Genomic DNA, 13,739 nt, shown 5'->3' on the forward strand with positions numbered 1-13,739 from the left:
AGACTCAAACAGGTAATCCGGTTCACTTTCCCTTGAAATTCAAACTCCCTTTCTGTGGAAGTTCTTGACATCCGACTTCCCAGTAACTGACATTGATGTCATCATACATCACCAGGTCACTTAATGAACTAGTTCATTTCCCAACTAGTGGTCGAAAAAACATACTAAATGCATGGCCAGGGACCACATGCAATACCTTCACGGACCACTAGTGGTCCACGGACCACCAGTTGAAAACCTCTGGTCTAGTGGTTAAGATGTTGGACTTTCAACGTGGGAGACCAGAGTTCGATCTATCCCAGGTGTTACATTAGAGTGGTCAGATGTGTGGGCCGCGTGAGCATGTTTATTTTGACTGATCAATCAATCGATTACATGTTCTAGCTTGGATCAATGGAACGAACATAGTATATTTTAAATTCTGAAGACATTATTTTATGTCAAGTTACCATTCAAATCTTGGCCCACCAGTGTTGAGAACCACTGCTCTAATTATGACCAGAGATGACTTGGGATTGTTTTTTTTTTTGTTATCAAATGTTTTTTATTTAAGGCAATAAATCACAATAAGACGTTAACAACCTGACTTGGGATTGTTGTAACACATGATTATAACCTTGAACTCTGTGGGGACGATAAGTTTAGGAGTGTCTAAGTCCATGAACATGTACCTTGAACTCTGTGGGGACGATAAGTTTAGGAGTGTCTAAGTCCATGAACATGTCCAGACCCACAAAGGTCATGATTGACATGAAGATGGAAAAGTCACTAAATAGCTTCCTCAGCTACAGGCAGCAGAACGCACAGAGAAGACAATGTAGACACACAGAGAGACAGTTCAGTCAACATGAAAGATAGAACAATTAAACGTTAATATAATATGTACTATAGTGACAGCTAGTTACGATTGGAGAAAAGACAGATAAGAAAGCCACGTGAGGAAGTAAAACAGCAATTCTTTCTTTCTTTCTTTCTTTCTTTCTTTCTTAAAAAAAATGTCTTTATACATTATTGGCTAATATGACAATTAATGTTGTATATCGTTTCTGCCGGGTAGAAACCTCAAACTAAATTCTAGTTAGATCTATAAGCTCAAAACACATTTTTTGCTTGTAGAGCTTTGTGTGATTAATTTACAAAAACATAAAAAGTATGGAGATAAGATGTTCCTGCCCGACAGCAACGATATCGGGACACCTCATTGGCTGCGGTTCAGGCCAGGTTCCAATATATAATAATAATAATAATAATAATAATAATAATCAGATATCATCAGATTATGGTAAAGAAAAAGTGTTCATCCAAAATTCCCCTCTAAGTGGTTAGTTAACCCATTCTGAACGGGCACCCATTTTGGTGTTAGCATCATGCTATGCTTTAGCTATTGAAAAATAGCAGATCTACAAGCTCATATCGCGCCACCGAGTGGCGCGATACGAGCTTGTAGGTCTGCTATTTTTGAAAAATCGAAGAACGACTGACATATTTTTAGAATCTGATCTCAAGTCAGAATTTGGTTAATCAGACCAGTGTGTGTCCGGCGGAAACCTCGTATGAATCTGATCTCAGGTCAGAATGGGTTAAGGGAAAGAGGACAGACGTGTATCAGGCAGACACTGGAAAGACACTAGTGGACAACATGAGAGAGGGATGAGGAGATGTTGCAGAAAGGAAGGAAGGAAGGAAGGAAGGAAGGAAGGAAGGAAGGAAGGAAGGAAGGAAGGAAGGAAGGAAGGAAGGAAGGAAGGAAGGAACCTTGATCTCGGTGGGGACATGCAGCTTGGGCGTGTCCAAGTCCAGCAGCAAATCCAGGCCACAGAACACCAGGATGGAGATGATGATGGAGAAATCAGCTATGAAGGAACGCACCTGGAGCCATGCGGGGAAGACGAAACAAAGGGAAGGGAGTGGACGGATAACCAGGAATATGGAAGGGAGCAGGAGGGGGGAGGGGTATGTTTAATAAAGGAGAAGGACAGGGAAGGGGTTGGGGTGAAGAAGGAGAAGTCATGTGGTGAGTGAGTGCGTCACCCCATGCTCACCCCATCAGTGTCATATTTCAGCCCTTAATTAGGGCCTGTAAGGTACCTTATAAGGCCATCCTTCCGACATCGGAAAAAATCTTCCGGTTCGGACAGGCTTTCTGAACAATAGTTCGGACAAGTCAGGATATCTGGAGGTGTAGTACATGGGTTCTGAGGAAAGGTCGTGAGACCGCGCCTTTCCGAAGTGCTGTCAATTTGTACTAATGTCACCTCCACTTTCTGAAGAAAAGTCGAAAAGTCGACTTTTCTTCGAAAAAGCAGCTTTATGCATCCTATGCTGACACGTACTGTAAGGAACGTCATGCATCCTATGCTGACACGTACTGTAAGGAACGTCATGTGTCAGCATGAGGTCGCGTGGCATCAACATTTACCATTTGATTAACTGCAGCAGTTAATCGAACGAATGGATTTAATCGATTAATATACAACAATCAACTTAGGAATAAAACGTAATTATTATTATCCCGTCCCCCCCGTTTTACTTTTTGTTTTTGGTGAGTGACACCTCAGGAGGGAGTGAGAATGCGTTGCTCTTTCAGTTGCATCATCATCATCATCATCATCATCATCATCATCGTGTATCATTTATGGGGTTTTTTTGTGACGCGGGTGCTTTACCGTGGACGGGAAGTAGCGGCTGGACTTGAAGTTCTTGAGGGCGACGGTCATGGAGTAGGTGCCGAAGAAGAGGATGAAGGACATGAGGGCGAGGTCAGGGACGTACTTACAGGACGAACCCACCAGCACGCCTCCATACTTCACGCAGTCCTTCTTAGTCATCCGACTCCAGTCTACGTCTGACAGGTTGTACTGCATGGGGCCGAGAGGAGACGTATACTGTATAGGTTTTGATTGGGAAAAAGCTGCAGGCTGCTCAGAATGAAGCGGCCCGTCTGGGCGTAAAAAAAAGTCTTCTAAATCATGACAATTTTCGGAAAGATTTGAGGCACATTTTAACGATTTTTCAAAAATAGCAGACCTACAAGCTCGTAGCTCTATGAGCTTGTAGATCTGCTCATTTTCAATAGCTAAATTATAACATAATCTTTAAGAACACCAAAAGGGGTTCGCGCCCAGAATGGGTTAAATGCATGAACATCTGGCATGGCTAATGGTTGAAAAGAAATGACCAGTGAGTCTTCTAATGCTACCGCGGAACATTATCAGCGCCATGATGTGGAATGCTCTGCCAAATTACTTTCAAAATATATACTGTATCAAGACATAATTGCCAACTTGTCAAGTATATGTAGGCCTAACTGTGATTTGTGCGTTTGTTTAATTTGACTGGACTGTTAGATTAGATTTTTTTTTTAATGCCAATTCAATTGATCATGAATTATAATTGCCAATGATCTATAAATAGTTAACCCATTCTGACCGGGCACCCATTTTGGTGTTGGCATCATGTTATGCTTTAGCTATTGAAAAATAGCAGATCTACAAGCTCATATCGAGCTTGTAGGTCTGCTATTTTTGAAAAAAATCGAAGAACGACTGACATTTTTAGAATCTGATCTCAGGTCAGAATTGGTTAATAGTTGATGTTAAGAAGAACTCTCTAGACATGTGTATATTGTAGCTTTAATTCTTATTTCCCAGACGGTCTCAAAAGACGTACCAACAGGTTCATGTTGTCGTCTGGAAGCGGAGCTGAAACATTCACACCCATTACCCACGCTATAGGGAGCAGAAACAAGAAGACAAAATACAGCAACAATCAATTATACTGAATATTAAGAGTTAAAACACACTATAGGCTACTGCATATGAAGTAATAGCCAGAGAGAGAGAGAGAGAGAGAGAGAGCAATTATCCAACATCCGTTGCTGACTGGTTGTATGATCAACCTCATAATGACCACATGAAGCATCGCTAATTCTGGTGTCATAATAAATAATAAAAGCAAACATTGAGCGAAAGTATGCAAAAATGTGGTGAAAATGTATGATCTACAACCCGTGTGACGATATTAGGCATAGTTAGAAAAAAAGGAGGCTAAGTGGGTCCCCAGCACAAAATCAGGACAGGATACTCACTCAGTCAGAAGCCAGAGATAATGAGGCAGAAGACACAGAAGACATAAGCACATTACTTACTGAAGTCAGACTACACACCATATCATTTCATATCATAAAATAACACACACACGCACGCACGGTTATCATAGAAACATGTTTTTTGGACACAAAGACTGGCTCCTTTGATAATTACAGTACATACACAGCTGAAGTTATTTATTGGTTTGTTTTGAATGCCACATGAGCGTTGTACAGTAATGCTATTGATTTTCTTGCAATCAACATACTGAAAAACGACACAATTGCAAAAAATTATGACAATATAATATGTCTCTTGTGCAGTCTATAATTTGTGACTCTTTTTGATAAGAGAGTATCAAAAAGATACAGTTTTGATACAGTCATGGCGGCAAGACTAACTGTTTGTTCAGGAGAGGAGAAAAACTGTTTGTTTTTTATCCAAAATGAGTTAATAGCACAGGCAGACTCTTCACATACTGTACTAGACATGTAGCTAGGTGCACCTTTCAAGCCTGTTTTCTCAACTCGCTATTTTTCTGCAAGACATATTACTCTATAAGCCATATCTCCAAAACTGGTGGGCCAAACTGAACAACCAATATGTCAATTTGAAGCTATGACCCCCTGCTTTCATATGACATGGGGGGAAAAAATAAAGAAAAAAGAGTCAATGACTTAGCCTTGATCACAAACGGTCACATTTATGATTTAGGCATTTAGCACTCTAATGACATGAACCTGAGTCACCAAAGCACAAAGTAAATGGTCACGTCAGTGAGTCAGTGAGTCAGTGAGTGCAAAGGGAAAAAAGTGGTTGAAAGAAACCTAGAACAAATGGCATAATATAATAAATCACATTCTGGTTTGCATTAAAAAGTAACCACGTAAACACTATCTGCATAGTATTACTTTGGGGTTACTAGTAGTAACCAACATTATATAGATACATGGTGTAACACTAGTGGAATGCCCCATTTGACAGAAGGTCAAAAGACAATTACGCCAGGCCTGAGAGGTTGTTATTGATGTTGACGTACATCGGCTGCCGTTAATGTGTTTTCAGCTTCTGTCGAAGTTAGCAGAGGCCATTCCCACAGTGAGAATGACGTTACGCATGAGGCCAGCCATTCCCATAGTGAAGTTAGCAGAGGCCATTCCTATAGTGAAGTTAGTAGAGGCCATTCCCATAGTGAAGTTAGCAGAGGCTATTCCTATAGTGAAGTTAGCAGAGGCTATTCCTATAGTGAAGTTAGCAGAGGCTATTCCTATAGTGAAGTTAGCAGAGGCTATTCCCATAGTGAAGTTAGCAGAGGCTATTCCTATAGTGAAGTTAGCAGAGGCTATTCCTATAGTGAAGTTAGCAGAGGCCATTCCTATAGTGAAGTTAGCAGAGGCTATTCCTATAGTGAAGTTAGCAGAGGCTATTCCTATAGTGAAGTTAGTAGAGGCCATTCCTATAGTGAAGTTAGCAGAGGCCATTCCTATAGTGAAGTTAGCAGAGGCCATTCCCATAGTGAAGTTAGCAGAGGCCATTCCTATAGTGAAGTTAGCAGAGGCCATTCCTATAGTGAAGTTAGCAGAGGCCATTCCCATAGTGAAGTTAGTAGAGGCCATTCCCATAGTGAAGTTAGCAGAGGCTATTCCTATAGTGAAGTTAGCAGAGGCCATTCCCATAGTGAAGTTAGCAGAGGCCATTCCTATAGTGAAGTTAGCAGAGGCCATTCCTATAGTGAAGTTAGCAGAGGCCATTTCTATAGTGAAGTTAGCAGAGGCTATTCCTATAGTGAAGTTAGCAGAGGCCATTTCTATAGTGAAGTTAGCAGAGGCTATTCCCATAGTGAAGTTAGCAGAGGCTATTCCTATAGTGAAGTTAGCAGAGGCTATTCCTATAGTGAAGTTAGCAGAGGCCATTCCTATAGTGAAGTTAGCAGAGGCTATTCCTATAGTGAAGTTAGCAGAGGCCATTCCTATAGTGAAGTTAGCAGAGGCCATTCCTATAGTGAAGTTAGCAGAGGCCATTCCTATAGTGAAGTTAGCAGAGGCCATTCCCATAGTGAAGTTAGCAGAGGCCATTTCTATAGTGAAGTTAGCAGAGGCTATTCCTATAGTGAAGTTAGCAGAGGCCATTTCTATAGTGAAGTTAGCAGAGGCTATTCCCATAGTGAAGTTAGCAGAGGCCATTCCCATAGTGAAGTTAGCAGAGGCTATTCCTATAGTGAAGTTAGCAGAGGCCATTCCTATAGTGAAGTTAGCAGAGGCCATTCCTATAGTGAAGTTAGCAGAGGCCATTCCTATAGTGAAGTTAGCAGAGGCCATTCCCATAGTGAAGTTAGCAGAGGCCATTCCTATAGTGAAGTTAGCAGAGGCCATTCCTATAGTGAAGTTAGCAGAGGCCATTCCCATAGTGAAGTTAGTAGAGGCCATTCCCATAGTGAAGTTAGCAGAGGCTATTCCTATAGTGAAGTTAGCAGAGGCCATTCCCATAGTGAAGTTAGCAGAGGCCATTCCCATAGTGAAGTTAGCAGAGGCTATTCCTATAGTGAAGTTAGCAGAGGCCATTCCTATAGTGAAGTTAGCAGAGGCCATTTCTATAGTGAAGTTAGCAGAGGCCATTCCTATAGTGAAGTTAGCAGAGGCCATTTCTATAGTGAAGTTAGCAGAGGCCATTCCTATAGTGAAGTTAGCAGAGGCCATTTCTATAGTGAAGTTAGCAGAGGCTATTCCTATAGTGAAGTTAGCAGAGGCCATTCCTATAGTGAAGTTAGCAGAGGCCATTTCTATAGTGAAGTTAGCAGAGGCTATTCCCATAGTGAAGTTAGTAGAGGCCATTCCTATAGTGAAGTTAGCAGAGGCCATTCCTATAGTGAAGTTAGCAGAGGCTATTCCTATAGTGAAGTTAGCAGAGGCCATTCCTATAGTGAAGTTAGCAGAGGCCATTCCCATAGTGAAGTTAGCAGAGGCCATTCCTATAGTGAAGTTAGCAGAGGCCATTCCTATAGTGAAGTTAGCAGAGGCCATTCCTATAGTGAAGTTAGCAGAGGCTATTCCTATAGTGAAGTTAGCAGAGGCTATTCCTATAGTGAAGTTAGCAGAGGCTATTCCTATAGTGAAGTTAGCAGAGGCCATTCCTATAGTGAAGTTAGCAGAGGCCATTCCCATAGTGAAGTTAGTAGAGGCTATTCCTATAGTGAAGTTAGCAGAGGCCATTCCTATAGTGAAGTTAGCAGAGGCCATTCCTATAGTGAAGTTAGCAGAGGCTATTCCTATAGTGAAGTTAGCAGAGGCCATTCCCATAGTGAAGTTAGCAGAGGCCATTCCCATAGTGAAGTTAGCAGAGGCCATTCCCATAGTGAAGTTAGCAGAGGCCATTCCCATAGTGAAGTTAGCAGAGGCTATTCCTATAGTGAAGTTAGCAGAGGCCATTCCTATAGTGAAGTTAGCAGAGGCCATTCCTATAGTGAAGTTAGCAGAGGCCATTCCTATAGTGAAGTTAGCAGAGGCTATTCCTATAGTGAAGTTAGCAGAGGCCATTCCCATAGTGAAGTTAGTAGAGGCCATTCCTATAGTGAAGTTAGCAGAGGCCATTCCTATAGTGAAGTTAGCAGAGGCCATTCCTATAGTGAAGTTAGCAGAGGCCATTCCTATAGTGAAGTTAGCAGAGGCCATTCCTATAGTGAAGTTAGCAGAGGCCATTCCTATAGTGAAGTTAGCAGAGGCTATTCCTATAGTGAAGTTAGCAGAGGCTATTCCTATAGTGAAGTTAGCAGAGGCCATTCCTATAGTGAAGTTAGCAGAGGCTATTCCTATAGTGAAGTTAGCAGAGGCTATTCCTATAGTGAAGTTAGCAGAGGCCATTTCTATAGTGAAGTTAGCAGAGGCTATTCCTATAGTGAAGTTAGCAGAGGCCATTCCTATAGTGAAGTTAGCAGAGGCCATTCCCATAGTGAAGTTAGCAGAGGCCATTCCCATAGTGAAGTTAGCAGAGGCCATTCCTATAGTGAAGTTAGCAGAGGCTATTCCTATAGTGAAGTTAGCAGAGGCCATTCCTATAGTGAAGTTAGCAGAGGCTATTCCTATAGTGAAGTTAGCAGAGGCCATTCCTATAGTGAAGTTAGCAGAGGCTATTCCTATAGTGAAGTTAGCAGAGGCTATTCCTATAGTGAAGTTAGCAGAGGCTATTCCTATAGTGAAGTTAGCAGAGGCCATTCCCATAGTGAAGTTAGCAGAGGCCATTCCCATAGTGAAGTTAGCAGAGGCCATTCCCATAGTGAAGTTAGCAGAGGCCATTCCTATAGTGAAGTTAGCAGAGGCCATTCCTATAGTGAAGTTAGCAGAGGCTATTCCTATAGTGAAGTTAGCAGAGGCTATTCCTATAGTGAAGTTAGCAGAGGCTATTCCTATAGTGAAGTTAGCAGAGGCCATTCCTATAGTGAAGTTAGCAGAGGCTATTCCTATAGTGAAGTTAGTAGAGGCTATTCCTATAGTGAAGTTAGCAGAGGCCATTCCTATAGTGAAGTTAGCAGAGGCCATTTCTATAGTGAAGTTAGCAGAGGCTATTCCTATAGTGAAGTTAGCAGAGGCCATTCCTATAGTGAAGTTAGCAGAGGCTATTCCTATAGTGAAGTTAGCAGAGGCTATTCCTATAGTGAAGTTAGCAGAGGCTATTCCTATAGTGAAGTTAGCAGAGGCCATTCCTATAGTGAAGTTAGCAGAGGCCATTCCCATAGTGAAGTTAGCAGAGGCCATTCCTATAGTGAAGTTAGCAGAGGCCATTCCTATAGTGAAGTTAGCAGAGGCTATTCCTATAGTGAAGTTAGCAGAGGCTATTCCTATAGTGAAGTTAGCAGAGGCCATTCCTATAGTGAAGTTAGCAGAGGCTATTCCTATAGTGAAGTTAGTAGAGGCTATTCCTATAGTGAAGTTAGCAGAGGCCATTCCTATAGTGAAGTTAGCAGAGGCCATTTCTATAGTGAAGTTAGCAGAGGCTATTCCTATAGTGAAGTTAGCAGAGGCCATTCCTATAGTGAAGTTAGCAGAGGCTATTCCTATAGTGAAGTTAGTAGAGGCTATTCCTATAGTGAAGTTAGCAGAGGCCATTCCTATAGTGAAGTTAGCAGAGGCCATTTCTATAGTGAAGTTAGCAGAGGCTATTCCTATAGTGAAGTTAGCAGAGGCCATTCCTATAGTGAAGTTAGCAGAGGCTATTCCTATAGTGAAGTTAGCAGAGGCCATTCCTATAGTGAAGTTAGCAGAGGCCATTCCTATAGTGAAGTTAGCAGAGGCTATTCCTATAGTGAAGTTAGTAGAGGCTATTCCTATAGTGAAGTTAGCAGAGGCCATTCCTATAGTGAAGTTAGCAGAGGCCATTTCTATAGTGAAGTTAGCAGAGGCTATTCCTATAGTGAAGTTAGCAGAGGCCATTCCTATAGTGAAGTTAGCAGAGGCTATTCCTATAGTGAAGTTAGTAGAGGCTATTCCTATAGTGAAGTTAGCAGAGGCCATTCCTATAGTGAAGTTAGCAGAGGCCATTTCTATAGTGAAGTTAGCAGAGGCTATTCCTATAGTGAAGTTAGCAGAGGCTATTCCTATAGTGAAGTTAGCAGAGGCCATTCCTATAGTGAAGTTAGCAGAGGCTATTCCTATAGTGAAGTTAGCAGAGGCCATTCCTATAGTGAAGTTAGCAGAGGCCATTCCTATAGTGAAGTTAGCAGAGGCTATTCCTATAGTGAAGTTAGCAGAGGCTATTCCTATAGTGAAGTTAGCAGAGGCCATTTCTATAGTGAAGTTAGCAGAGGCCATTCCTATAGTGAAGTTAGCAGAGGCCATTCCTATAGTGAAGTTAGCAGAGGCCATTCCTATAGTGAAGTTAGCAGAGGCCATTCCTATAGTGAAGTTAGCAGAGGCCATTCCTATAGTGAAGTTAGCAGAGGCCATTCCTATAGTGAAGTTAGCAGAGGCCATTCCTATAGTGAAGTTAGCAGAGGCCATTCCTATAGTGAAGTTAGCAGAGGCTATTCCTATAGTGAAGTTAGCAGAGGCTATTCCTATAGTGAAGTTAGCAGAGGCCATTCCTATAGTGAAGTTAGCAGAGGCCATTCCCATAGTGAAGTTAGCAGAGGCCATTCCTATAGTGAAGTTAGCAGAGGCCATTCCCATAGTGAAGTTAGTAGAGGCCATTCCTATAGTGAAGTTAGCAGAGGCCATTCCTATAGTGAAGTTAGCAGAGGCCATTCCTATAGTGAAGTTAGCAGAGGCTATTCCTATAGTGAAGTTAGCAGAGGCTATTCCTATAGTGAAGTTAGCAGAGGCCATTTCTATAGTGAAGTTAGCAGAGGCTATTCCTATAGTGAAGTTAGCAGAGGCCATTCCTATAGTGAAGTTAGCAGAGGCCATTCCTATAGTGAAGTTAGCAGAGGCTATTCCTATAGTGAAGTTAGCAGAGGCTATTCCTATAGTGAAGTTAGCAGAGGCCATTTCTATAGTGAAGTTAGCAGAGGCTATTCCTATAGTGAAGTTAGCAGAGGCCATTCCTATAGTGAAGTTAGCAGAGGCCATTCCCATAGTGAAGTTAGCAGAGGCCATTCCCATAGTGAAGTTAGCAGAGGCCATTCCTATAGTGAAGTTAGCAGAGGCTATTCCTATAGTGAAGTTAGCAGAGGCTATTCCTATAGTGAAGTTAGTAGAGGCCATTCCCATAGTGAAGTTAGCAGAGGCCATTCCCATAGTGAAGTTAGCAGAGGCCATTCCCATAGTGAAGTTAGCAGAGGCCATTCCTATAGTGAAGTTAGCAGAGGCCATTCCTATAGTGAAGTTAGCAGAGGCTATTCCTATAGTGAAGTTAGCAGAGGCTATTCCTATAGTGAAGTTAGCAGAGGCTATTCCTATAGTGAAGTTAGCAGAGGCCATTCCTATAGTGAAGTTAGCAGAGGCCATTCCTATAGTGAAGTTAGCAGAGGCCATTCCTATAGTGAAGTTAGCAGAGGCTATTCCTATAGTGAAGTTAGCAGAGGCTATTCCTATAGTGAAGTTAGCAGAGGCCATTCCCATAGTGAAGTTAGCAGAGGCCATTCCCATAGTGAAGTTAGCAGAGGCCATTCCCATAGTGAAGTTAGCAGAGGCCATTCCCATAGTGAAGTTAGCAGAGGCTATTCCTATAGTGAAGTTAGCAGAGGCCATTCCCATAGTGAAGTTAGCAGAGGCCATTCCTATAGTGAAGTTAGCAGAGGCTATTCCTATAGTGAAGTTAGCAGAGGCTATTCCTATAGTGAAGTTAGCAGAGGCTATTCCTATAGTGAAGTTAGCAGAGGCCATTCCTATAGTGAAGTTAGCAGAGGCCATTCCTATAGTGAAGTTAGCAGAGGCCATTCCTATAGTGAAGTTAGCAGAGGCTATTCCTATAGTGAAGTTAGCAGAGGCCATTCCTATAGTGAAGTTAGCAGAGGCCATTCCTATAGTGAAGTTAGCAGAGGCTATTCCTATAGTGAAGTTAGCAGAGGCTATTCCTATAGTGAAGTTAGCAGAGGCCATTTCTATAGTGAAGTTAGCAGAGGCTATTCCTATAGTGAAGTTAGCAGAGGCCATTCCTATAGTGAAGTTAGCAGAGGCCATTCCTATAGTGAAGTTAGCAGAGGCCATTCCTATAGTGAAGTTAGTAGAGGCCATTCCTATAGTGAAGTTAGCAGAGGCCATTTCCATAGTGAAGTTAGCAGAGGCCATTCCTATAGTGAAGTTAGTAGAGGCCATTCCTATAGTGAAGTTAGCAGAGGCCATTTCTATAGTGAAGTTAGCAGAGGCCATTTCTATAGTGAAGTTAGCAGAGGCTATTCCTATAGTGAAGTTAGCAGAGGCTATTCCTATAGTGAAGTTAGCAGAGGCCATTCCCACAGTGAGAATGACGTTACGCATGAGGCCAGCCATTCCCATAGTGAAGTTAGCAGAGGCCATTCCTATAGTGAAGTTAGCAGAGGCCATTCCTATATAGTGAGAATGAAGTTAACAGTGAAAATAGTGTAAATGACTAAATAAAGTCTGCACACCGACACCGGTATAAAGGGCTGCTCTAACGTTTCCACTAATTACACGTATTACACTTATTACTTATTTATTACGTTTCCGCTTATTACAGTCTTCTTCAGAAGATGACGGTTTTAAGACTGGGAGCCCATCATGGCGTTGAGTATATTATGCGTGTACCCTAACCTAAATCCTTAGGTGAGCAGTTAGGGTCCCGGTGAGCATGTTGGTGCCTTGCAGGGTTTCCTCTGCCGCCATGCAGTGTGTGAATGAATGTGAAATACATTGTAAAGCGCTTTGGAGCAAAGCGCTGTATGAATGCAGTCCCTTCTACCACGAATAGAAACTGTACTCACCTTGGTCTGGAGCGATGCAGTCACACTTGTAGGATGTTATATTGATAATCCTAAAGCCGCGATTGATTGGGTAGTACTTGAACGACGTCACCTGTGAAAGACACGTGTCTTAATTAATTGTCGTCATTATTATCTGTACGTTTATATTTACAATGTGTTTGTGCGTGCGTGCATGCATGTGTGCGTGCATGTGTGCGTGCGTGTTTCTGTGCTGTATTTATTTTTTTTCACGATTTTGTAACCCATTTTTTTCACCCAGTGTCAATTATCTAATTAATGTAATCCTGGGCGCTACACTTCCTCTGCCAACCTAGGGGGGGGCAAGCGGACTGACCTCATGCTTTTTTCTATGCATGAGGAGTCCAAGCTGCTTCTTTTCACCTGACAGGGGGGAGTTTCCCCGGCCGGACGTAGCGCGTGGAAGGAACACGTTATTCCAACCAGTTCCTTTCCCCTCCAACAGGTTCCCCAGCTGGTCAGGGGGAGGCAGTTTAGAGACCAGGATTACTGCATGTTTTTTGTGAGGCTACCTACCCTAGGGGACATGGGGAGAACATGTGAGGGTACCTACCCTAGGGGACATGGGGAGAACATGTGAGGGTACCTACCCTAGGGGACACGGGGGGAACATGTGAGGGTACCTACCCTAGGGGACATGGGGAGAACATGTGAGGGTACCTACCCTAGTGGACACGGGGAGAACATGTGAGGGTACCTACCCTAGGGGACACGGGGAGAACATGTGAGGGTACCTACCCTAGGGGACACGGGGAGAACATGTGAGGGTACCTACCCTAGGGGACATGGGGAGAACATGCAAACTCCACACAGAACGGCCCTTTGGCCAACCCCGCCTCGGGTATATGGGCATAATACCCACCATCTTCTTGATGGCGTCTGAGATGAAGATGAAGGAGATGAGGCTGGAGAAGCCCTCCTCGGTGAAGCGGGTCATGTACTTGATGATGAAGCTGGCGTCCGACGCCACCAGAATCAGACACTGGAAGCAGGAGTGGAGGCCGATCCACAGACGCAGCTCCATGTAGTCGATGCCGTTCTTTCTGACGGGAGAAACAGTTCACAGAGAGTGTAGAGGCAGTGGCGTGCACCGATAGACACTAGGGGGTGCTAGAGCACCCTCTGCCCTTTTAGCAATTTTGCTTTTTTTTTTTTTTTTTTTTCTTAATTTGTAGTGTGTGGACCATGGTGACATTGATCAAATCTTGCTAAAAAACGCTTCTATACTATATTATTTAGATAAATAGCAGACCTACAAGCTC

The 13,739-nt window shown here is 42.9% G+C and overlaps 1 protein-coding gene across 1 annotated transcript in view; it reads right to left on the reverse strand.

The window, feature by feature from the left end:
* Positions 1 to 13,739, reverse strand: part of slc4a5b (solute carrier family 4 member 5b) — a gene marked incomplete at its 3' end in the record, with an annotated part of 61,670 nt that overhangs the window by 23,976 nt on the left and 23,955 nt on the right. Inside the window, exons 12-17 of the mRNA XM_083792972.1 lie at positions 13,340 to 13,520; positions 12,460 to 12,550; positions 3,670 to 3,701; positions 2,667 to 2,858; positions 1,756 to 1,869; positions 672 to 785 (exon numbers count right to left, since the gene is read on the reverse strand). Of these exons, the coding sequence (XP_083649098.1) occupies positions 672 to 785; positions 1,756 to 1,869; positions 2,667 to 2,858; positions 3,670 to 3,701; positions 12,460 to 12,550; positions 13,340 to 13,520 (724 nt within the window). The remainder of the gene's footprint in view (positions 1 to 671; positions 786 to 1,755; positions 1,870 to 2,666; positions 2,859 to 3,669; positions 3,702 to 12,459; positions 12,551 to 13,339; positions 13,521 to 13,739) is intronic.

The sequence above is a fragment of the Protomyctophum parallelum genome, assembly GCF_964188405.1.
Source record: "Protomyctophum parallelum genome assembly, chromosome: 21".
Taxonomy (NCBI): domain Eukaryota; kingdom Metazoa; phylum Chordata; class Actinopteri; order Myctophiformes; family Myctophidae; genus Protomyctophum; species Protomyctophum parallelum.